At 46.3% G+C, this 26,754-nt stretch overlaps 1 protein-coding gene across 1 annotated transcript in view; it reads right to left on the minus strand.

Annotated features, from left to right (window-relative positions):
• Positions 1–3,058: 3,058 nt before the first annotated feature.
• The window catches only part of LOC115202672 (transcription regulator protein BACH1), a 28,046-nt gene continuing 4,350 nt past the window's right edge, over positions 3,059–26,754 (minus strand). Inside the window, exons 2-6 of the mRNA XM_029766748.1 lie at positions 14,154–14,408; positions 6,705–7,676; positions 5,508–6,302; positions 4,332–4,538; positions 3,059–3,823 (exon numbers count right to left, since the gene is read on the minus strand). Coding sequence (XP_029622608.1) covers positions 3,593–3,823; positions 4,332–4,538; positions 5,508–6,302; positions 6,705–7,676; positions 14,154–14,408 — 2,460 coding nt within the window. The 3' untranslated portion in view covers positions 3,059–3,592. The remainder of the gene's footprint in view (positions 3,824–4,331; positions 4,539–5,507; positions 6,303–6,704; positions 7,677–14,153; positions 14,409–26,754) is intronic.

Below are 26,754 nucleotides of genomic sequence, written 5' to 3' on the forward strand. Positions count from 1 at the left end.
CTTCCTATTGGTTAACACTTGATACTTATCAATTGGGAAACTCAAGATCATCGTTTTATAATGAGTTAGCAAGTCGAGAAATTTCAGAGTTTCCTAGTTCCTGACTAGCACGTGACTGAGTTTCCTAGTTCCTGACTAGCACGTGACTGAGTTTCCTAGTTCCTGACTAGCACGTGACTGAGTTTCCTAGTTCCTGACTAGCATGTGACTGAGTTTCCTAGTTCCTGACTAGGACGTGACTGAGTTTCCTAGTTCCTGACTAGGACGTGACTGAGTTTCCTAGTTCCTGACTAGGACGTGACTGAGTTTCCTAGTTCCTGACTAGGACGTGACTGAGTTTCCTAGTTTCCCGACTAGCATGTGACTGAGTTTCCTAGTTCCTGACTAGCACGTGACTGAGTTTCCTAGTTCCCGACTAGCATGTGACTGTGGCATTACACAGTAAACACAGAGACCGGAAGTAGGTCGAGGTCAGAGGTGAAGATTAAGGAAAAAGAGATTGAGATATAGACAGAGAGAGAGAATGAGAGAGAGAGAGAGAGGGACAAAGACAGAGGAGAAAAGAAAAAAATAATGTGAGTACTGTACATTGCATTGCTATACCTGAGAAGGCACTCTCTCCATGAGATGTGTTTGGTATGTTTTTTTCGGAGCGTACCAGAATCTTCCAGAATTTAAAATAGTATTGTCCCCCAGTTCATCAGAGTTTGACCGGAGGAGAGGAAGTGTCATGTTTCCGGAATCCTTCAGAGTTCTCGAACACGCGGTCGGTCCAGCGGTCAACATAACCGTCTCCTGAGATAAATATAGCCAGTCTTCTGACGGCTACTGAACAGTCCTACACTCTGATCAATGACCACAGGTTCACCACAGCTGACTTTAACTTGACCAAAAAGTGAACCTGAAGTTGACTAAAGGTTACCCTTGGCTTTGTGTGCTATTGAACATGTCCAGAGGAAAATCCAGCGGAATGCCTTTCAAAGTTCTTGGAAAAACACGGCATACAATTCTGATTAACTTCTCAACAAAGGAATGCTCATTATAACAAAAATAAGGTACGATTACAAAACATTAAAATTAGCAGTTGGAGAAGCTGTCAAAGAAGACACAGAGAAATATAACTTTAGTAGTAATTACATTCTTCATGCGCAACGAATATTCATATTCATTAAGTTGCATAGGTTGTTGTGATTGTATTGTCATGTGGTCTTATTTCACACAGGTTACGTCCCAACTATAAAACTCCTTTCTCCCAAAGTGTGTACTTGTTCACTTCCATTCGTGAATTTGAAAGGAAAAGACTGGTGTCATGAATCGATAGAATGGTCGCCTCGATAATCTAGATGACATCAGTAAAGTTCTGCTTCTAATTTCCGACATATTGTTGGCTATTCGTCTATGGTATAGCCTACATGCAACTTCTCTTCTGTCATAACCTGTAGCCCTAGACTAAATATAGTGCTTCTCATGTGTGTATATACAGTACCAGTCAACAGTTTGGACACACCTAATCATTCAAGAGTTTTTCATTATTTTTTACTATGTTCTAGATTGTAGAATAATAGTGAAGACATCACAACTATGAAATAACACATATGTAATCATGTAGTAACCAAAAAAACTATTAAACAAATAAATATATATTTAATATTTGAGATTCTTCAAAGTAGCCACCCTTTGCCTTGATGACAGCTTTGTACACTCTTGGAATTCTCTCAACTAGCTTCATCTGGAATGCTTTTCCAACAGTCTTGAAGGAGTGCCCACATATGCTGAGCACTTGTTGCTTTTCCTTCACTCTGCGGTCCAACACTTCCCAAACCATCTCAATTGGGTTGAGTTTGGGTGATTGTGGAGGCCAGGTCATCTGATGCAGCACTCCATCACTCTCCTTCTTGGTCAAATAGCCCTTACACAGCCTGGAGGTGTGTTGGGTCATTGTCCAGTTGAAAAACAGATTAAAGTCCCACTAAGTGCAAACCAGATGGGATGGTGTATGGCTGCAGAATGCTGTGGTAGCCATGCTGGTTAAGTGTGCCTTGAATTCTAAATAAATCACAGAGTGTCATCAGCAAAGCACCCCCACACCATCACACCTCCTCCTCCATGCTTCACGGTGGGAACAACACATGCGGAGATAATCTGTTCACCTACTCTGTCTCACAAAGACACGGCGGTTGTAACCAAAAACCTCATATTTGGACTCATCAGACCAAAGGACAGATTTCCACCGGTGTAATGTCCATTGCTCATGTTTCTTGGCCCAAGCAAGTCTCTTTTTCTTATTGGTGTCCCTTTAGTAATGGTTTCCTTGCAGCAATTCAAACACGAAGGCCTGATTCACACAGTCTCCTCTGAACAGTTGATGTTGAGATGTGTCTGTTACCTGAACTCTGTAAATAATTTATTTGGCCTGCAATTTCTGAGGCTGGTAGCTCTAAATAACTTATCCTCTGCAGCAGAGGTAACTCTGGGTCTTCCTTTCCTATGGCGGTCCTCATGAGAGACAGTTTCATCATAACGCTTGATGGTTTTTGCGACTGCACTTGAAGAAACTTTCAAAGTTCTTGAAATGTTCCAGATTGACTGACCTTCATGTCTTAAAGTAAAGATGGACTGTCGTTTCTCTTTGCTTATTTGAGCTGTTCTTAACATAATATGGACTTGATCTTTTACCAAATAGGGCTATCTTCTGTATACCACCCCTACCTTGTCACAACACAAATGATTGGCTCAAACACATTAAGGAAAGAAATTCCACAAACTAACTTTTACCAAGGCACACCTGATAATTTAAATGCATTCCAGGTGACTACCTCAAAGCTGGTTGAGCGAATACCAAGAGTGTTCAAAGCTGTCATCAAGGCAAAGGGTGGCTACTTTGAAGAATCTAAAATATATTTTGATTTGTTTAACACTTTTTTGGTTACTACATGATTCCATATGTGTTATTTCATAGTTTTGATGTCTTCACTATTATTCTACAATGTAGAAAATAGACAAAATAAAGAAAAACCCTTGAATGATTAGGTGTGTCCAAACTGGTACTGTGTACACACACACACACACACACACACACACACACACACACACACACACACACACACACACACACACACACACACAGTTTATCTCTGGTGGTAGATTTCAGTTCATCTTGCATGCATATTTTCATGTGGTTGAAATACTGTCAGCTTGTATGTAACCGTGTCAATCGCGGGAAAATACTTTCCTGCTTCCTTCATCCCTGCTCAGTGACTACACCAAGCTGATGCTTTAGTGAGTAACTGAGTGCACCTCTGAGGAAGGAGAGATTATTGGAACACAACCACAGTGTCTTTGCCTGTAGAAGAAAGTCTATGAAATGGTGATGATGATGATGATGATGATGATGAAGGTGTCCAGACTCACACTCATCCATGGGCAGGGCATCAGTCACCTGATCACATCTATATATACCTGAGGGCTTGTTTAATCACCTGAGAGCTCCTCCTCTGTAGGTGTGTCTCTGGAGCAGCTGGCCGAGGGCTCCGAAGGTTTCCTGACAGGTATCTGAGGCTAGGCCTGAGGAGGAGCAGGCCTAGAGAGAGGCCTAGGATTGTAGTAGTTCTCCTAGCCCAGGGGAGGTTGGGTCTGTAGGGGAGATGAGAGCAGAGAGCGGGCAGTCTGGGGAGGTGTACTTGGCTAGGACCTGGAGTTGTTCTGGTCTCAGGGCGGCCTCGCTGCAGACCCTCTGACAAAGAGCGGACACACTGTGCCAAGTATTCAGCTTCATCTGGTTCAGATGGCTCCTCTCTGATATCAGCTGGTTCTTCTCTGTCCTCTGGGAGACACACACACAGAGACACCATGCAGAAATCACAAACACACACACGAAGACATTACACAAACACAGACACACACGAACAGAGAGACACACAGACAGAGAGAGAGAGACACAAACAGAGTGAAAGACAGACAGACAGCGAGACAGACAGACAGACAGACAGACAGCGAGACAGACAGCGAGACAGACAGCGAGACAGACAGACAGACAGACAGACAGACAGACAGACAGACAGACAGACAGACAGACAGACAGACAGACAGACAGACAAAGAGAGAGAGTAATACATCTCATTCTATTCATAACACTCTCTGCTGAATGTTCCAAATCAGTAACAGTACTATAGAGGTTTTTAGAGGAGTGTTTCTGCACTACACACCTGATTCCACTAATCACTAGTTTGACGAATACAATGATTATTGGAGGCAGCTGTGTAGTGCTGGAGAATTAAAAAAACAAACTACTCTTCTTAGGAAGTCATTTTAAGTAGTCATTTCCACCTTACCAGTTTGTCTATCTCACACTCCAGATTGTGTATACAGTCCAGCTTCCTCTTGCGACAGCGTTGCGCTGCGATGCGGTTCTTACTCCTGCGTCGGACGTCGTGGACGAAGTCCAGCTGTTCTCTGGTCAGAGTCTGGTGCCTCAACATCAGCTGAAAGTCATTCCTGCTCAACCCCACGATACGACCAACAGAGAACGGGAGCTGCACCTTGAAAACATGGGGCACGGGATCAGACATTTTACATTTTAGTCATTTAACAGACGCTCTTATCCAGAATGACTTACAATCCGTACATTCATCTCCAGATAGCTAGGTGGACCAGTCATAGTCAGTCCATTCATCTCCAGATAGCTAGGTGGACCAGTCAGTCCATTCATCTGCAGATAGCTAGGTGGACCAGTCAGTCCATTCATCTCCAGATAGCTAGGTGGACCAGTCAGTCCATTCATCTCCAGATAGCTAGGTGGACCAGTCAGTCCATTCATCTCCAGATAGCTAGGTGGACCAGTCATAGTCAGTCCATTCATCTCCAGATAGCTAGGTGGACCAGTCAGTCCATTCATCTGCAGATAGCTAGGTGGACCAGTCAGTCCATTCATCTCCAGATAGCTAGGTGGACCAGTCAGTCCATTCATCTCCAGATAGCTAGGTGGACCAGTCAGTCCATTCATCTCCAGATAGCTAGGTGGACCAGTCATAGTCAGTCCATTCATCTCCAGATAGCTAGGTGGACCAGTCATAGTCAGTTCATTCATCTCCAGATAGCTAGGTGGACCAGTCATAGTCAGTCCATTCATCTCCAGATAGCTAGGTGGACCAGTCATAGTCAGTTCATTCATCTCCAGATAGCTAGGTGGACCAGTCATAGTCAGTTCATTCATCTCCAGATAGCTAGGTGGACCAGTCAGTCAGTCCATTCATCTCCAGATAGCTAGGTGGACCAGTCATAGTCAGTCCATTCATCTCCAGATAGCTAGGTGGACCAGTCATAGTCAGTTCATTCATCTCCAGATAGCTAGGTGGACCAGTCATAGTCAGTCCATTCATCTCCAGATAGCTAGGTGGACCAGTCAGTCAGTACATTCATCTCCAGATAGCTAGGTGGACCAGTCATAGTCAGTCCATTCATCTCCAGATAGCTAGGTGGACCAGTTATAGTCAGTCCATTCAACTCACCTCTTTGACTCTCTGGCTGTAGGAACAGGACTCGCTGTCTCCCTCCGTATCGAAACAGTCGGAGTCTCCATCGTCTCCAGACGTCAGGGAGGACACACAGGGACTCTTCTCTAACTGGGACGACCCCTCACACTCCAGCCCAGTCGCGCTCTTTATCCCCCTGTCCGTCCCCTCCCCTGTCCCTCTGTCCGTCCCTCTGTCTGTCTCCCTGTCCAAGCCGTGGAGGAAGGGACAGTCCCCAGTACTGGAGCTGATGTCAAGCTGGTGAAGCCAGTCCAAGGTGGGGCTGCTGCTCCGTATGTTCCCAGACTCAGTCCCAGGGAGGAAGTCCTGGAGGAGGGGAGGAGAAGAGGAGAGCTGAGCCACCTCTCTTTCCACGCTGCTCCTCTCTTCCCATCCTCGCTCTCTCCTCTCTCCATGTCCGCTTTCACTTCTTCCATGTTCTATCCTTCTCCCCACCTTTCTCCTCGCTCTCCCTCCCTGCTCTTGTTCTGTCTGTGGCTGGCTGGAGACAGCTGGATCTATCCCTTCATGGTGTCCTCTACCCCCTAGAACACAACCTCCTTCCCCCACACCTCCAGGGGTCTGCTTGTCCAGCCCAGGTGCCTCCAGGGGGCATCGGTGTGGTGCTGTACCCAGCCCTGGGCTCTCTTCACAGCTGACAAGCCGACCACTAGACACCTCCACGAGAGGAAGGATAGAGCTATGACAGTCGACTCCAGAAACCCTCTCTCCTCTCCTCCTCTCTTCTGTCTCTCCTCTCCTCCACCCATCTGTCTCTCCTCTCCTCCACCCATCTGTCTCTCCTCTCCTCCTCTCTTCTGTCTCTCCTCTCCTCCACCCATCTGTCTCTCCTCTCCTCCACCCATCTGTCTCTCCTCTCCTCCTCTCTTCTGTCTCTCCTCTCCTGCTCTCTTCTGTCTCTCCTCTCCTCCACCCATCTGTCTCTCCTCTCCTCCACCCATCTGTCTCTCCTCTCCTCCACCCATCTGTCTCTCCTCTCCTCCTCTCTTCTGTCTCTCCTCTCCTCCTCTCTTCTGTCTCTCCTCTCCTCCTCTCTTCTGTCTCTCCTCTCCTCCACCCATCTGTCTCTCCTCTCCTCCACCCATCTGTCTCTCCTCTCCTCCTCTCTTCTGTCTCTCCTATCCTCTCATACTTCTCTGTGTTCTCTTCATCTGCCTCTCTACTTCTCTCATCCATCTTTCTCTTCCCCTCATCCGTCTCTCTCTTCTTCTCCTCATCATCCTCTTCTCCTTTCTTCTGCTCCATCTCTGCCTGTCCTGCCTGGTCAGCCTTCTGCTCCACCTCTGCCTGTCCTGCCTGGTCAGCCTTCTGCTCCACCTCTCCCTGTCCTGCCTGGTCAGCCTTCTGCTCCACCTCTCCCTGTCCTGCCTGGTCAGCCTTCTGCTCCACCTCTCCCTGTCCTGCCTGGTCAATCTTCTGCGCCATCTCTCCCTGGTCAGTCTTCTGCGCCATCTCTCCCTGTCCTGTTTGGTCAGCCTTCTGCTCCACCTCTCCCTGTCCTGTCTGGTCAGTCTGTGAGAGAAGTGAAGTGTTTTCTCCAGAAGTCTCCACTGCAGGACCTTCCCTAAAGCCTCCACCACTGGAGCAGGGTCGCAAGGACTGGGTAAGGGGCAGGGGTAGAGGGCGTCCCTCCTCTCTCACCACTAGGGAGTCTGGGGTTGTTTCTGGGACACAGGCCTCCACGCACAGCCTCACCTTCCCACAAGCCTGCTGGAACTTACGGTACTTGGGGCACTGTAGGGAGTAGTCAGTCTGGCCGTCTGATTGGATATCGGCTTCAGGAGGATGGGTAAAATTTTTGCTTTTACGTCCCATCTCGTCACCCACATCCAGTTCAACCGGCGAATCAGAAACCACCTTGACTCGTTTGTCATCATCTATGACATCCTTGTTAGTGTCTATGTCGCTAAACTCTGCCCTGGTGGACTGTCTCCTACACCGTGTCTTACAGCAGGTTTTCCTCTGGAAGGAGGACGTACTGCTGCTGAAGAACTTGGGCAGGAGGAAGTCAAAACAGGCCGAGTCCAGATCTCTAAAACCCAGAATAGAGGCACAGTGTCGGATCTCCATGACGTTATCTTTAGTGAAGAGCAGCTTGGATGTGTAGGCAAACTGCAACAGGGGCTCAAAGCCACTCACCGTCACCTTTCGAGAGGGATGGAAAGAAAGGGAAAAACAGATGGTTATGACACAGCAGTCCAGCTTGGCCGATATATACACAACCTATTCACACACTCAGCACTACTGTTGATTCAGCATATACCATATCTTTCCTATCTGACAGAACTGAGTTCATCTCTTAGAGAAACTATGCTCACGTGATGAAAAACACTCAGTTGACTTCCAGTTGCCTGCCAACTATTTTAATTCTTTTTTTTTATTGGCAAAGTTAGCAAACTTAGGCATAACATGCCAGCAGCAAACACAGACCCTATACATCCAAGTATAACTGACCAACTTATGAAAGATAAGCAGTGTAATTATGAATTCTGTAAAGTCAGTGTGGAAGAGGTGAAAAAAAAATATTGTTGTCTATCAACCTGTGTCTGACAACTTGGATGGACATTTACTGAGCATGGTAGCAGACTATATTGCAAAATATTTAGTATAAGCCTACAGGAAAGTGTGTGTGCTCAAGCCTAGAGGGACGCAAAAGTCATTCCGCTACCCAAGAATAGCGAAGCCCCCTTTACTTACTGGCTCAAACAGCCGAACAAATCAGCCCGTTAACAACCTTTTTTGGGGAATAAAATTATGTTTGACCAGATACAATGCTATTTCACAGAAAACAGATATTCAGCACGCTTATACTAAAGGGCATTCAACATGTCCGCCATTAACACAAATTACTGATGATTGGCTGTTTTGTTAGACTGCAGCTTTTGACATTATTGATCATTATCGACCTGTTGCTGGAAAAACGTGTGTTATGGTTTTACATCCCCTTGCTATATTGTGGATAAAGAGTTACCTGTCTAACAGAACACGGTGGGTGTTCTTTAATGGAAGCCTCTCCAGCGTAATCCAGGTAGAGTGAGGAATTCCCCAGGGCAGCTGTCTAGGCCCCTTAATATTTTTCAATCTTTACCATTGACATGCCACTGGCTTTGAGTAAAGCCTGAGTGTCTATGTATGCGGATGACTCAACACTATACAGGTCAGCTACTACAGCGACTGAAATGACTGCAACACTTTACAAAGAGCTGCAGTTAGTTTTACAATGGGTGGCAAGAAATAAGTTAGTCCTAAATATTTCTAAAACTAAAAGCATTGTATTTGGGACAAATCATTCACTAAACCCTAAACCACATGTTGTACTGAATAATGTGGAAATTGAGCAAGTTGAGGTGACTAAACTGCTTGGAATAACCCTGGATTGTAAACTGTTCTGGTCAAAACATATTGATGCAACAGTAGCTAAGATGGGGAGAAGTCTGTCCATAATAAAGCACTGCTCTACCTTCTTAACAGCACTATCAACAAGGCAGGTCCTACAGGCCCTAGTTTCTACCTTCTTAACAACACTATCAACAAGGCAGGTCCTACAGGCCCTAGTTTCTACCTTCTTAACAGCACTATCAACAAGGCAGGTCCTACAGGCCCTAGTTTCTACCTTCTTAACAGCACTATCAACAAGGCAGGTCCTACAGGCCCTAGTTTCTACCTTCTTAACAACACTATCAACAAGGCAGGTCCTACAGGCCCTAGTTTCTACCTTCTTAACAACACTATCAACAAGGCAGGTCCTACAGGCCCTAGTTTCTACCTTCTTAACAACACTATCAACAAGGCAGGTCCTACAGGCCCTAGTTTCTACCTTCTTAACAACACTATCAACAAGGCAGGTCCTACAGGCCCTAGTTTCTACCTTCTTAACAACACTATCAACAAGGCAGGTCCTACAGGCCCTAGTTTCTACCTTCTTAACAACACTATCAACAAGGCAGGTCCTACAGGCCCTAGTTTCTACCTTCTTAACAACACTATCAACAAGGCAGGTCCTACAGGCCCTAGTTTCTACCTTCTTAACAACACTATCAACAAGGCAGGTCCTACAGGCCCTAGTTTCTACCTTCTTAACAACACTATCAACAAGGCAGGTCCTACAGGCCCTAGTTTCTACCTTCTTAACAGCACTATCAACAAGGCAGGTCCTACAGGCCCTAGTTTCTACCTTCTTAACAACACTATCAACAAGGCAGGTCCTACAGGCCCTAGTTTCTACCTTCTTAACAACACTATCAACAAGGCAGGTCCTACAGGCCCTAGTTTCTACCTTCTTAACAACACTATCAACAAGGCAGGTCCTACAGGCCCTAGTTTCTACCTTCTTAACAACACTATCAACAAGGCAGGTCCTACAGGCCCTAGTTTCTACCTTCTTAACAACACTATCAACAAGGCAGGTCCTACAGGCCCTAGTTTCTACCTTCTTAACAACACTATCAACAAGGCAGGTCCTACAGGCCCTAGTTTTGTTAAACCTGGACTACTGTTCAGTCGTGTGGTCAAGTGACACAAAGAGGGACCTCTGAAAATAATAATTGGTTCAGATCAGGGCATCACGGCTGGCCCTTACATGCTTCATTTATCCTTTATTTAACTTAAGAACAAAATCTTATTTACAATGACGGCCCACCGGGGAACAGTGGGTTAACTGCCTTGTTCAGGGGCAAAACTACAGATTTTTTTACCTTGTCAGCTCGGGGATTCGATCCAGCAACCTTTCGGTTACTGGCCCAAACGCTCTAACCACTAGGCTACCCGGAGAACTAACATCAATGACATGCGTGTCAATCTCTCCTGGCTCAAAGTAGAGGAGAGATTGACTTCATCACTACTTGTATTTGTGAAAGGTATTGACATGTTGAAAGCACTGCGCTGTCTGTTCATATGACTAGCACACACCCATGCATACCCCCACAAGACACCAGAGGTCCCTGCACAATCCCCAATTGAAGAACAGACTATGTGAGGTGCACAGTTTACATATTTTTATTTAACCACATAGAGTCATGACACAGTACTACATAGAGTCATGACACAGTACTACATAGAGCCATGGCACAGTACTACATAGAGCCATGGCAGTGTACTACATAGAGCCATGACACAGTACTACATAGAGCCATGACACAGTACTACATAGAGCCATGACACAGTACTACATAGAGCCATGGCACAGTACTACATAGAGCCATGACACAGTACTACATAGACCCATGATGCAGTACTACATAGAGCCATGACGCAGTACTACATAGAGCCATGGGCGCAGTACTACATAGAGCCATGACACAGTACTACATAGAGCCATGGGCGCAGTACTACATAGAGCCATGACGCAGTACTACATAGAGCCATGACGCAGTACTACATAGAGCCATGACACAGTACTACATAGAGCCATGGCACAGTACTACATAGAGCCATGGCAGTGTACTACATAGAGCCATGACACAGTACTACATAGAGCCATGACACAGTACTACATAGAGCCATGACACAGTACTACATAGAGCCATGGCGCAGTACTACATAGAGCCATGGGCGCAGTACTACATAGAGCCATGATGCAGTACTACATAGAGCCATGACGCAGTACTACATAGAGCAATGATGCAGTACTACATAGAGCCATGACACAGTACTACATAGAGCTATAGCACAGTACTACATAGAGCCATGGCAGTGTACTACATAGAGCCATGACACAGTACTACATAGAGCCATGACACAGTACTACATAGAGCCATGACACAGTACTACATAGAGCCATGGCACAGTACTACATAGAGCCATGACACAGTACTACATAGACCCATGACGCAGTACTACATAGAGCCATGACGCAGTACTACATAGAGCCATGGGCGCAGTACTACATAGAGCCATGACACAGTACTACATAGAGCCATGAGGCAGTACTACATAGAGCCATGGCACAGTACTACATAGAGCCATGATACAGTACTACATAGAGCCATGACACAGTACTACATAGAGCCATGACACAGTACTACATAGAGCCATGGCACAGTACTACATAGAGCCATGGCACAGTACTACATAGAGCCATGACACAGTACTACATAGAGCCATGACACAGTACTACATAGAGCCATGACACAGTACTACATAGAGCCATGGCACAGTACTACATAGAGCCATGACACAGTACTACATAGAGCCATGACACAGTACTACATAGAGCCATGACACAGTACTACATAGTGCCATGACTACATGGAACTCTATTCCACATCACGTAACTGATGCAAGCAGTAAAATTAGATTTAAAAAACCGATAAAATACACCTTATGGAACAGCAGGGACTGTGAAGAGACAAACACACACACACACACACACACACACACACACACACACACACACACACACACACACACACACAATAACAAATGCACTCTACACACACGAACACATGGATGTTGTATTGTAGATATGTGATGGTAGAGATGGGGCCTGAGGGCACACACTTAGTGTGTTATGAAAAGTGTTATGAAATGTATTGTAATGTTTAAAAACATGTATAACTGCCTTAATGTTGCTGGACCCCAGGAAGAGTAGCTGCTGCCTTGACAGGAACTAATGGGGATCCATAATAAACCCCAGGAAGAGTAGCTGCTGCCTTGACAGGAACTAATGTGGATCCATAATAAACCCCAGGAAGAGTAGCTGCTGCCTTGGCAGGAACTAATGGGGATCTATAATAAACCCCAGGAAGAGTAGCTGCTGCCTTGGCAGGAACTAATGGGGATCCATAATAAACCCCAGGAAGAGTAGCTGCTGCCTTGGCAGGAACTAATGGGGATCCATAATAAACCCCAGGAAGAGTAGCTGCTGCCTTGGCAGGAACTAATGGGGATCCATAATAAACCCCAGGAAGAGTAGCTGCTGTCTTGGCAGGAACTAATGGGGATCCTTAATAAACCCCAGGAAGAGTAGCTGCTGCCTTGGCAGGAACTAATGGGGATCCATAATAAACCCCAGGAAGAGTAGCTGCTGCCTTGGCAGGAACTAATGGGGATCCATAATAAACCTCAGGAAGAGTAGCTGCTGCCTTGGCAGGAACTAATGGGGATCCATAATAAACCCCAGGAAGAGTAGCTGCTGCCTTGACAGGAACTAATGTGGATCCATAATAAACCCCAGGAAGAGTAGCTGCTGCCTTGGCAGGAACTAACGGGGATCCATAATAAACCCCAGGAAGAGTAGCTGCTGCCTTGGCAGGAACTAATGGGGATCCATAATAAACCCCAGGAAGAGTAGCCGCTGCCTTGGCAGGAACTAATGGGGATCCATAATAAACCCCAGGAAGAGTAGCTGCTGCCTTGGCAGGAACTAATGGGGATCCATAATAAACCTCAGGAAGAGTAGCCGCTGCCTTGGCAGGAACTAATGGGGATCCATAATAAACCCCAGGAAGAGTAGCTGCTGCCTTGGCAGGAACTAATGGGGATCCATAATAAACCCCAGGAAGAGTAGCCGCTGCCTTGGCAGGAACTAATGGGGATCCATAATAAACCCCAGGAAGAGTAGCTGCTGCCTTGGCAGGAACTAACGGGGATCCATAATAAACCCCAGGAAGAGTAGCTGCTGCCTTGGCAGGAACTAATGGGGATCCATAATAAACCCCAGGAAGAGTAGCTGCTGCCTTGGCAGGAACTAATGGGGATCCATAATAAACCCCAGGAAGAGTAGCTACTGCCTTGGCAGGAACTAATGGGGATCCATAATAACCCCAAGGAAGAGTAGCTGCTGCCTTGGCAGGAACTAATGGGGATCCATAATAAACCCCAGGAAGAGTAGCTGCTGCCTTGGCAGGAACTAATGAGGATCCATAATAAACCCCAGGAAGAGTAGCTGCTGCCTTGGCAGGAACTAATGGGGATCCATAATAAACCCCAGGTAGAGTAGCTGCTGCCTTGGCAGGAACTAATGGGGATCCATAATAAACCCCAGGTAGAGTAGCTGCTGCCTTGGCAGGAACTAATGGGGATCCATAATAAACCCCAGGAAGAGTAGCTGCTACCTTGGCAGGAACTAATGGGGATCCATAATAAACCCCAGGAAGAGTAGCTGCTGCCTTGGCAGGAACTAATGGGGATCCATAATAAACCCCAGGAAGAGTAGCTGCTACCTTGGCAGGAACTAATGGGGATCCATAATAAACCCCAGGAAGAGTAGCCGCTGCCTTGGCAGGAACTAATGGGGATCCATAATAAACCCCAGGAAGAGTAGCTGCTGCCTTGACAGGAACTAATGGGGATCCATAATAAACCCCAGGAAGAGTAGCTGCTGCCTTGACAGGAACTAACGGGGATCCATCATAAACCCAAGGAAGAGTAGCTTTCTTTAGCTCAGTTGGCTAACACCTAAACCAGTCAAATTCCTATCTGGACCTGGAAGCCAGTTCCACTACTGATTTGTATTATTATCCTTTAAATCAGGGACTGATTTAGACCTGGTACACCAATGAATTATCAGGTAGAACAGAAAACCATCAGTACTCCGGACCTCGTATGGTAAGATTGGAAAAACTCCTGGCCTAAGTGGACTAACGTGATCCTGGACTCCTGGGCTTTATGGCCCCTTCTCACCTCCTGAGGCAGGGTGACGACAAGTCCCTGTGGTGCGTGGGAGGAGACCCTGTGTGTGAAGTAGTCGCTGCAGGAGGCCAGCACAGAACGGTGGGCCCTGAAACTCCTCCCTTCGGCCAGCACATTGATGTCACACAGCAGGTCACGCCTCCGCTGGTCGTCCAGACAACGCAGCACATGGCAGCTGTGCACTGAGGACTCAAAGGTAAACACAGAGGACCGTGGGCTCTCCAGACTAGACATGGCAACGGACATCTGTGGAAGACACACACACACACACACACACACACACACACACACACACACACACACACACACACACACACACACACACAGAGAGAGAGAGGTGAGTACATACACAAAGAGAGAGAGAGAAAAGAAGATGACAAACTTATACTACTTCCTGTAGCCTAACCTACTACTTCCTGTAGTGGTGTCAGTCAAACAGCTGTAGCCTAACCTACTATTGAGCTGCAGGCTATCATGGTAAATTAAAACAAATCTAATCACAACTAGTCAAATCCAAATCCCCCAAGCAGTAAAAACGGACGTGTAAACAGAAACAGCTAGTGGTAACCAACAGATTTAACAGTTAGATGACCACATCTCAATGTCATTATTTAGCATAATACACTTCCAAATCCGTCACATATCCAGTCACTTGTCACCTGTCTGCCCCTCGTATCCTGTCACCTGTCACCTGTCTGCCCCTCGTATCTTGTCACCTGTCTGCCCCTCGTATCCTGTCACCTGTCTGCCACTCGTATCCTGTCACCTGTCACCTGTCACCTGTCAGCCACTCATATCCAGTCACCTGTCTGCCCCTCGTATCCTGTCACCTGTCAGCCACTTGTATCCAGTCACCTGTCAGCCACTCATATCCAGTCACCTGTCACCTGTCAGCCACTCATATCCAGTCACCTGTCTGCCCCTCGTATCCTGTCACCTGTCACCTGTCTGCCCCTCGTATCCTGTCACCTGTCACCTGTCTGCCACTCGTATCCAGTCACCTGTCAGCCACTCGTATCCTGTCACCTGTCAGCCACTCATATCCAGTCACCTGTCAGCCACTCATATCCAGTCACCTGTCAGCCACTCATATCCAGTCACCTGTCAGCCACTCATATCCAGTCACCTGTCAGCCACTCATATCCAGTCACCTGTCACCTGTCAGCCACTCATATCCAGTCACCTGTCACCTGTCAGCCACTCATATCCAGTCACCTGTCAGCCACTCATATCCAGTCACCTGTCAGCCACTCATATCCAGTCACCAGTCACCTGTCAGCCACTCATATCCAGCCACCTGTCAGCCACTCATATCCAGTCACCTGTCAGCCACTCATATCCAGTCACCTGTCACCTGTCTGCCACTCGTATCCAGTCACCTGTCTGCCACTCATATCCAGTCACCTGTCACCTGTCTGCCACTCATATCCAGTCACCTGTCAGCCACTCATATCCAGTCACCTGTCAGCCACTCATATCCAGTCACCTGTCACCTGTCTGCCACTCGTATCCAGTCACCTGTCTGCCACTCATATCCAGTCACCTGTCACCTGTCTGCCACTCATACCTTCCTACCTTCCTCTCACTCAGCCCGTCGCCATCATAAATCCAAAGGAAATATATTTATAACAAGTTTGCTTGTGCTTAAAATGTCCTAAATCTCAAATCTGACATTCGTATAGTAAATTGTGTCTAGGCTACGTGTCCTACCCTCCCCAACCATTATCTCTCCCGACCAATGACGGAACTCAACTTAGCTTGGATTAGTCAAGTCATGCACAGCGTGTAATATATATATATGTGTGTGTGTGTGTGTGTGTGTGTGTGTGTGTGTGTGTGTGTGTGTGTGTGTGTGTGTGTTAGCCCAGGGGTTCTCAAACATTTTGGGGCCGGGCACCCCTTCTGTGTCAGCAAATTCATCAGAGACCCCTTCATGATCAGAACACAACACGAGTGAAATTCAAATTTTTAAAAATTGCCTACAAGGACTTTTTCTATGACGTCTGCAGTGCATGCCGTTTTCAAGCTAATATCCTGCAATTCTACAAAAAAATTCACGAGGCAGAGAGAAAACTTTCCAGTTTAAAAGCTTAAATTACAGTGCATTTATGTAAAAAAAAAAAAAAAAGTATTGACGTTTAAAAAATTATAATTGGTATGGAAACCAATATGTGATTCTCCCAGGCTTATGTTGCCCAGGGTTCTATTTTGCCCTGTTTATCAAGTGTTGGAAAAACTTGTCAATAATCAACTGACTGTCTTTCTTGATGTCTATAGAATTCTATCTTAGAATTATTATCCAACAAATCAAATGTTAATAAATAGGCTGAAAAACACTATGGCCGTCTGGTGAATGGTTTCCTTCTCGCTCTTTCTTGTAAACTGGTCATCTCCCGTAAACCCGTCGCAAGAGCCACTGGTTGATGCTTATTTATAAAACCCTCTTAGGCCTCACTCCCCCCTATCTGAGATATCTACTGCAGCCCTCATCCTCCACATACAACACCTGTTCTGCCAGTCACATTCTGTTAAAGGTCCCCAAAGTACACACATCCCTGGGTCGCTCCTCTTTTCAGTTCGCTGCAGCCAGCGACTGGAACGAGCTGCAACAAACACTCAAACTGGACAGTTTTATCTCAATCTCTTCATTCACAGACTCAATCATGGACACTCTTACTGACAGTTGTGGCTGCTTTGCGTGATGTATTGTTGTCTCTACCTTCATGCCCTTTGTGTTGATGTCTGTGCCCAATAATGCTTGTACCATGTTTTGTGCTGCTGCCATGTTGTGTTGTTACCATGTTGTTGTTATGTTGCTACCATGTTGTGTTGTTACCATGTTGTGTTGTTACCATGTTGTTGTCATGTTGTGTTGCTACCATGTTGTGTTGCTACCATGTTGTTGTCATGTTGTGTTGTTACCATGTTGTTGTCATGTTGTGTTGCTACCATGTTGTTGTCATGTTGTGTTGCTACCATGTTGTTGTCATGTTGTGTTGCTACCATGTTGTTGTCATGTTGTGCTGCTACCATGTTGTTACCATGTTGTGTAGCTACCATGTTGTGTTTCTACCATGTTGTGTTGCTACCATGTTGTGTTGCTACCATGTTGGTGTCATGTTGTGTTGCTACCATGTTGGTGTCATGTTGTGTTGCTACCATGTTGGTGTCATGTTGTGTTGCTACCATGTTGGTGTCATGTTGTGTTGCTACCATGTTGGTGTCATGTTGTGTTGCTACCATGTTGGTGTCATGTTGCTACCATGTTGGTGTCATGTTGTGTTGCTACCATGTTGTTGTCATGTTGTGTTGCTACCATGTTGTGTTGCTACCATGTTGGTGTCATGTTGTGTTGCTACCATGTTGGTGTCATGTTGTGTTGCTACCATGTTGTGTTGTTACCATGTTGTGTTGTCGTCTTAGGTCTCTCTTTATGTAGTGTTGTGGTGTCTCTCTTGTCGTGATGTGTGTTTTGTCCTATATATATTTTTTTAAATCCCCGCAGGAGGCCTTTTGGTAGGCCGTCATTGTAAATAAGAATTTGTTCTTAACTGACTTGCCAAGTTAAATAAAGGTTAAATAAAAGTTAAATAAAGGTTAAATAAACAATAAGAACATACATTGTAGATTAATAATAATATAATGTATTGTTATTGTATTGTATTACACAACTTTTACTTATTCCATGGATCCCTTGGCCAAAAGTAATTTAAGATGTACCTTTGTGAGCCCCTGGACTAGCCTACATGGATGGCAAGTGTTCATGCTGTTAGTCAATGGCCCCTCAAACTCAACTCTGAACCTCCAAGCCAGTCCCACTACGTATTTTCATTGTTCCCCTCTAATCAGCAACTGATTTAGACCTGGGACACCAGGTGGGTGCAATTAATTATCAGGTAGAACAGAAAACCATCAGGTCTCGTACATCCTAGGGTAAGAGTTGAATAACCCCTGGTTTATGAGATCAAATTGTATTTCCAACCTCTGATCTCCTCGGAATTAAATAGGCGATGCCGTTTTCATCTCATTTCATGATACGATGAATTTTAAGTCAGTTGAATGTTTCTGTAACTCTTCCATATTAGAATAGAATAAATCGGGCAATTCCACAGTAACGTTGTGGCAAAATCCAGCATGTAGCCTTCAGATCGCACCGGCTGTCAGGAAGGAGGAAGTACATTTGGCTCTTCAGTCTCTGAGGGAGTGCTCTCCCTGTTGGCGCGGCAGTTTTGATGGTGTCTGTAACTCTGCAGAAGTCTTGTTTGTTTGCTGCGTGCTTAGTTTAGGGAGGTTTAGTCAAGTCAAATCGCCATGTACCACTCTACTACGGGTTTGAAACCTGCTGGGAACGTTCATTCCTTGGATCTCATAGACTGTTAGCAACATTGTTGTGAAACTTATTGTGATTTGTATGTATGTATGTATGTATGTATGTATGTATGTATGTATGTATGTATGTGTGTGTGTGTGTGTGTGTGTGTGTGTGTGTGTGTGTGTGTGTGTATATATATATATAAATAAATATATATATATATAAATATATATATATATATATATATATATATATATATATATATATATATATATATATATATATATATATATATATATATATATATATATATATATATATATATACAGCCTTCCCTGTAGCTCAGTTGGTAGAGCAACACCAGGGTTGTGGGTTCGATTCCCACGCCAGCACAGGAAAAAAAAATATATATATGAAATTGTATGAAATGTATGCATTCACTACTGTAAGTCGCTCTGGATAAGAGCGTCTGCTAAATGACTAAAATGTAAATGTAATGCTCAAAAAAATAAAGGGAACACTTAAACAACACAATGTAACTCCAAGTCAATCACACTTCTGTGAAATCAAACTGTCCAGTTAGGAAGCAACACTGATTGACAATACATTTCACATGCTGTTGTGCAAATGGAATAGACAACAGGTGGAAATTATAGGCAATTAGCAAGACACCCCCAATAAAGGAGTGGTTCAGCAGGTGGGGACCACAGACCACTTCTCAGTTCCAATGCTTCCTGGCTGATGTTTTGGTCACTTTTGAATGCTGGCGGTGCTTTCACTCTAGTGGTAGCATGAGACGGAGTCTACAACCCACACAAGTGGCTCAGGTAGTGCAGCTCATCCAGGATGGCACATCAATGCGAGCTGTGGCAAGAAGGTTTGCTGTGTCTGTCAGCGTAGTGTCCAGAGCATGGAGGCGCTACCAGGAGACAGGCCAGTACATCAGGAGACATGGAGGAGGCCGTAGGAGGGCAACAACCCAGCAGCAGGACCGCTACCTCCGCCTTTGTGCAAGGAGGAGCAGGAGGAACACTGCCAGAGCCCTGCAAAATGACCTCCAGCAGGCCACAAATGTGCATGTGTCTGCTCAAACGGTCAGAAACAGACTCCATGAGGGTGGTATGAGGGCCCGACGTCCACAGGTGGGGGTTGTGCTTACAGCCCAACACCGTGCAGGACGTTTGGCATTTGCCAGAGAACACCAAGATTGGCAAATTCGCCACTGGCACCCTATGCTCTTCACAGATGAAAGCAGGTTCACACTGAGCACATGTGACAGACGTGACAGAGTCTGGAGACGCCGTGGAGAACGTTCTGCTGCCTGCAACATCCTCCAGCATGACCGGTTTGGCGGTGGGTCAGTCATGGTGTGGGGTGGCATTTCTTTGGGGGGGCCGCACAGCCCCCCATGTCCTCACCAGAGGTAGCCTGACTGCCATTAGGTACCGAGATGAGATCCTCAGACCCCTTGTGAGACCATATGCTGGTGCGGTTGGCCCTGGGTTCCTCCTAATGCAAGACAATGCTAGACCTCATGTGGCTGGAGTGTGTCAGCAGTTCCTGCAAGAGGAAGGCATTGATGCTATGGACTGGCCCGCCCGTTCCCCAGACCTGAATCCAATTGAGCACATCTGGGACATCATGTCTCGCTCCATTCACCAACGCCACGTTGCACCACAGACTGTCCAGGAGTTGGCGGATGCTTTAGTCCAGGTCTGGGAGGAGATCCCTCAGGAGACCATCCGCCACCTCATCAGGAGCATGCCCAGGCGTTGTAGGGAGGTCATACAGGCACGTGGAGGCCACACACACTACTGAGCCTCATTTTGACTTGTTTTAAGGACATTACATCAAAGTTGGATCAGCCTGTAGTGTGGTTTTCCACTTTAATTTTGAGTGTGACTCCAAATCCAGACCTCCATGGGTTGATAAATTGGATTTCCATTGATTATTGTTGTGTGATTTTGTTGTCAGCACATTCAACTATGTAAAGAAAAAAGTATTTAATAAGATTATTTCATTCATTCAGATCTAGGATGTGTTATTTTAGTGTTCCCTTTATTTTTTGAGCAGTGTATGTATATATATATATACACACACACATTCAAAAGTATGTGGACACCCCTTCAAATTAGTTGATTCGGCTATTCCAGCCACACCCTTTGCGGACAGGTGTGTAAAATCGAGCACATAGCCATGCAATCTCCATAGACAAACATTGGCAGTAGAATGGCCTTACTGAAGAGCTCAGTGACTTTCAACGTGGCACCATCATAGGATGCCACCTTTCCAACAAGTCAGTTCATCAAATTCCTGCCCTGCTAGAGCTGCCCCCCAGTCAACTGTAAGTGTTGTTATTGTGAAGTAGAAACGTCTAGGAGCAACAACTGCTCAGCCGCGAAGTGGTCGGCCACACAAGCTCACAGAACTGGACCGTCAAGTGCTGAAGCTTGCAACACTCCATTGCAACACTCACTACCAAGTTCCAAACTGCCTCTGGAAGCAACATCAGAACAAGAACTATTCATCAGGAGCTTCATGAAATATGAAATGGGTTTCTATGGATGAGCAGCCACACACAAGCCTAAGATCTCCATGCTCAACGCCAAGCATCGGCTGGAGTGGTGTAAAGCTCGCTGGAAACGTGTTCTCTGGAATGATGAATCACGCTTCACCATCTGGCAGTCCGATGGAGGAATCTGGGTTTGGCAAATGCCAGGAGAACGCTACCTGCCCCACTGCATCGTGCCAACTGTAAAGTTTGGTGGAGGAGGAATAATGTTCTGGGGTTGTTTTTCATGGTTTGAGCCCCTTAGTTCCAGTGAAGGGGAATCTTAACGCTACAGCATACAATGACATTCTAGATGATTCTGTGCTTCCAACTTTGTGGCAACAGTTTGGGGGAAGGCCCTTTCCTGTTTCAGCATGACAATTCCCCCGTGCACAAAGCGAGGTCCAATGGTTTGTCAAGATCGTTGTGGAAGAACTTGACTGGCCTCCACAAAGCCCTGACCTCAACCCCATCGAATACCTTTGGGATGAATTGGAACGCCGACTGCGAGCCAGGCCTAATCGCCCAACATCAGTGGCCGACTTTACTAATCCTCTCGTGGCTGAATGGAAGCAGCAATGTTTGAACTTTTTTTTTACAAATTGTATTTAACCTTTATTTAACTAGGCAAGTCAGTTAAGAACAAATTCTTATTTACAATGACGGCCTACACCGGCCAAACCGTAACCAGGACGACACTGTGCCAATTGTGCACCGCCCTATGGGACTCCCCTATCACGGCCGGTTGTGATACAGCCCGGAATCGAACCAGTGTCTGTAGTGACACCTCTAGCACTGTGATGCAGTGCCTTAGACCCTGCCTATGAGTCCCTCTAATCATTATTATTGTGTGAGGTATTATTGGTTACACCTGTGCTGTGACTAGCTATCTGGCCAACAGGCTACCCTCTAGTCTCCACTGGCTACCTGGCCAACAGGCTACCCTCTAGTCTCCACTGGCTACCTGGCCAACAGGCTACCCTCTAGTCTCCACTGGCTATCTGGCTACCCTCTAGTCTCCACTGGCTATCTGGCTACCCTCTAGTCTCCACTGGCTATCTGGCTACCTTCTAGTCTCCACTGGTCAACAGGCTACCCTCTAGTCTCCCCTGGCTATCTGGCCAACAGGCTACCCTCTAGTCTCCACTAGCTATCTGGCCAACAGGCTACCCTCTAGTCTCCACTGGCTACCTGGCTACCCTCTAGTCTCCACAGGCTACCTTGCCAACTGGCTACCCTCTAGTCTCCACTAGCTACCTGGCCAACAGGCTACACTCTAGTCTCCACTAGCTACCTGGCCAACAGGCTACCCTCTAGTCGGTCTCTTCTGCTGATGTGTGTCTAGTAGCAGTACTCTGTCTATCCTACTCTTCTCCTATCGGCAAGCGCCCCAACAAGAACCTTCACCCATCTTTAACAATACCGCGAAAACGGAATTACGCTTTGATTTAAAATGTAGACCAGACAACAACAACAAAAAACATTGATTTCAAAGTTTAACAAACTAACTCTTTGACTACCTTGAACAATTTACACAGAACATTTCACAACAACACATTTAATGGAGATGCAAAAGCAAAGTTTTATAACACGACCACGTTAGATATCTGCTCCGTTTTATAACGCGACCACGTTAGATATCTGCTCCATTTTATAACACGACCACGTTAGATATCTGCTCCGTTTTATAACGCGACCACGTTAGATATCTGCTCCATTTTATAACGCGACCACGTTAGATATCTGCTCCGTTTTATAACACGACAACGTTAGATATCTGCTCCGTTTTATAACACAACCACGTTAGATATCTGCTCCGTTTTATAACACGACCACGTTAGATATCTGCTCCGTTTTATAACACGACCACGTTAGATATCTGCTCCGTTTTATAACACGACCACGTTAGATATCTGCTCCGTTTTATAACACGACCACGTTAGATATCTGCTCCGTTTTATAACACGACCACGTTAGAAATCTGCTCCGAATTCAGATTCAAAGATGACTGCAGAAAGTATATATATATGATAGTTATTGAACTGCAGTAGATGAAGTTGATTTACATACGGTAAAATAATTGCATCATGGGTGCTTCAATCTATAGCTTAATTCCATATCTAGAGGACTTCTGATATATCTCCAGGAGTTATAAATGTATGTCTTTATCTGTTGTGGTCTAGCACTGCTGACTGTCTTCCCAGCAGCCTTTTGCTGACTGCTCATAACGTGCAGATGACAGCTGACACATCAACCACAATCAAGGGGCGGGGAAACATGTGACTTGTTTTGGTAATCAGTGCAGGTATTGGAGTGGTTTCACCTCCTCCAAGCCAATCAGTAATTAGTACAGGGAGGTGTGCTCTTCATCTCTCCTAGCCAATCAGTAATTAGTACAGGGAGGTGGGCTCTTCACCTCCTCCAAGCCAATCAGTAATTAGTACAGGGAGGTGGGCTCTTCATCTCTCCTAGCCAATCAGTAATTAGTACAGGGAGGTGGGCTCTTCATCTCTCCTAGCCAATCAGTAATTAGTACAGGGAGGTGGGCTCTTCATCTCTCCTAGCCAATCAGTAATTAGTACAGGGAGGTGGGCTCTTCATCTCTCCTAGCCAATCAGTAATTAGTACAGGGAGGTGGGCTCTTCATCTCTCCTAGCCAATCAGTAATTAGTACAGGGAGGTGGGCTCTTCATCTCTCCTAGCCAATCAGTAATTAGTACAGGGAGGTGGGCTCTTCATCTCTCCTAGCCAATCAGTAATTAGTACAGGGAGGTGGGCTCTTCATCTCTCCTAGCCAATCAGTAATTAGTACAGGGAGATGTGCTCTTCATCTCTCCTAGCCAATCAGTAATTAGTACAGGGAGGCGTCCTCTTTACCTCTGCTAGCCAATTAGTGTTAGTACTTCAGTCTCCCGTTTTTCTCAGCAGCGACCGTGTCAGCCTCGTCAACTAAATTATGCTGCGTTGTTAGAGGAACTAGATACAGGAATGCGCCACACCACTCTCTCTCTCTGAGTAGTTTACCTAGTTATTTTCAGATCTCATTTTTGCTTTCTCTTTTTGTAGCTTTGGCAACTGTCTGTTTTCTGTAACATGTTTGCTCCTCTCCCTGTAGGCTTTACAGACGCTCTCCACCCTTGGCTGCAACCCTTCTAATTTAGTGTAATCTCTGCGTACAACCCATGTGGAATTCCTGGTCGTCTTCGAGCAGCGTTTTGGAACTTCAGATCAAGAATTCGGTCAAGTTCATCTCGGACAACGCTGCCCTTCAGTCCCTGGACATTTTGGTCCTGATAGAGACATGGGAGATGGGGACCACTGCTACTCCAGCTGTTATTTGTTCATCTGCCTACGTGTTCCCTCGTAGTCCGAGAGCATCTGGTCGTTGCGGTGGTGGAAAAGCACTAATTTCTCCCAAGTGGAGATGATCTCATTTCTATCACCTGTCTATCACCAGTCTCATTTCTATCACCAGTCTCATTTCTATCACCAGTCTCATTTCTATCACCAGTCTCATTTCTATCACCAGTCTCATTTGAATTCCATGTCACTGTCACTTGTCCACTCAAGCTTAACATTGTCATCTATTGCCCACCAGGTGCCCTTGGAGAGTTCCTCAATGAGCTTGATACATTGATAAGCACATTTCCTGACGATAGCTCACCGCTCATTGGATCAAAAGGCAAATCACACATCGCTGCTATGTTAGTTGCAGGTGTTTGGTAACAGTTGAATGATGAGAGAAGAAACCCGCGCACTGGTCTCGCGTTAGTAGCACCGGTCTCGCGTTAGTAGCACTGGTCTCGCGTTAGTAGCACCGGTCTCGCGTTAGTAGCACCGGTCTCGCGTTAGTAGCACCGGTCTCGCGTTAGTAGCACCGGTCTCGCGTTAGTAGCACCGGTCTCGCGTTAGTAGCACCGGTCTCGATTAAGCTTTACGTGTCGGCCTCGAGGCCTTCGTCAGACTTCAACCTCCCGACGTCTGCTTTCAATTCATTTCTTTCCCCTCCTTGCCTCTTTTGACATCACCTTTTCCCAGTCCCCTCTCACTCACAAGGCAGGCAATACGCTTGACCTAATCTTTACTAGATTGGCTGTTCGCCTACTAATCTCACTGCAATCCCACTCTGTCATTGATCACTACTTTGTTTCCTTCTGTCTCCCTCTTCCTCAAACCTACACACCCAGATGGTAGGGGCTGAGCTCTTTCTCCCACTACTCTCTTCTATCATCTCTCCCTTCTGCTAAATCCTTCTCCATCATGTCTCCTGATTCTGCCTCTTTGACCCTACTCTCCTCCCTTTCCGCATTCTATGACTCACACTGTTCCCGTTCCTTCCTCCCCTCCTGCTCCGTGGCTGAGTGACTCATTGCGAGCTTACAGAACAGGGCTGCGGGCAGCTGAGCGAAAAATTGAGAAAAACTAAACTTCTGGAGGACCTACCATCCTTCCACTCCCTCCTCTCTACCTCTGTATCTGCTGCTAAAGCCACTTTCTACAAATCTAAATTTCAAGCTTCTGCCTCTAATCCTAGGAAACATATTTTCCACCTTCTCCTCCCTCCTAAATCCTCCACCCCTTCTGCAGAAGACTTTGCCAACCACTTTGAAAAGGTTGACAACATCCGCTTTCAATTCACTCAGCATATTGAGTCCACTGGTCTCACTCACACAACTACCCTACGCCTTAAGTTCTTTCTCCCCTCTCTTTCCAGATGACATCCTGTGACTAGTGAGGTTTGCCCGCTCAACCCCCCTCCCTCCTCATCCAGACCATCTCTGGAGACCTTTCTCCCATTCCTCACTTCCCTCATCAGCTCATCCCTGACCACTGGCTCTGTCCTCTCCAACTTCAAAATGGCTCTGGAGTCCCTCCCCTCATGAAACCAAAATTCAAACCTCTGTCAAACTACAGTATCCCTTTCTATTCTTTCCAAAACACAATGAGCGTGCAGAGACTGACCAACACTCTCGTTATCTCTCTCAGAACCTGTCAGGCTACAAGACAGGTCACTTAACCGAGACTGCTCTCCTCTTGTGTCACGGAGGCTCTCCGCACTGCCAAAGCAGACTCTTTATGCTCTGTTCTCATCCTCCTAAATCTATCCGCTGCCTCCCGACACCGTGAACCATGATCCTCTTCTCCACCATCTCAGAGCTGGATGTCTCGGGCTCTGCACACTCTCGGATTGCATCCTACCTGGCAGGCCGCTCCTACCAGGTGACGTGGAGAGGATCTGTCTGCACCACGTACTCTCACTACTGGTGTCCCCCAGGGCTTGGTTCTAGGCCTTCTCCTCTTCTCTCTATACACCAAGTCGCTTGACTCTGTCATCCTCACATGGTCTCTCCTATCATTGCTTTGCGGATGACACTCAACTACTTTCCTCCCCCCCTTCTGAAACCCAGTGGCAACACGCATCTCTGCGTGCCTGGCAGATACCTCTGCTTGGATGTCGGCGAAGAGCCTTGGCGTGACCCTGGACAACACCCTGTCGTTCGCTGCAAACATCAAAGCAGTGACTCGCTACTGCAGATTTATGGTCTACAACATCCTTAGAGTACGACCCTAGCTCACACAGGAAGACCCTAGCTCACACAGGAAGACCCTAGCTCACACAGGAAGACCCTAGCTCACACAGGAAGACCCTACCTCACACAGGAAGCAGCACCGGTTCTAATCCAGGCATTTGTCATCTCCTCCAGTCTGGACTACTACAACTATCTGTT

This window comes from Salmo trutta, chromosome 12 (genome assembly GCF_901001165.1).
Source record: "Salmo trutta chromosome 12, fSalTru1.1, whole genome shotgun sequence".
Classification (NCBI taxonomy): Eukaryota; Metazoa; Chordata; class Actinopteri; order Salmoniformes; family Salmonidae; genus Salmo; species Salmo trutta.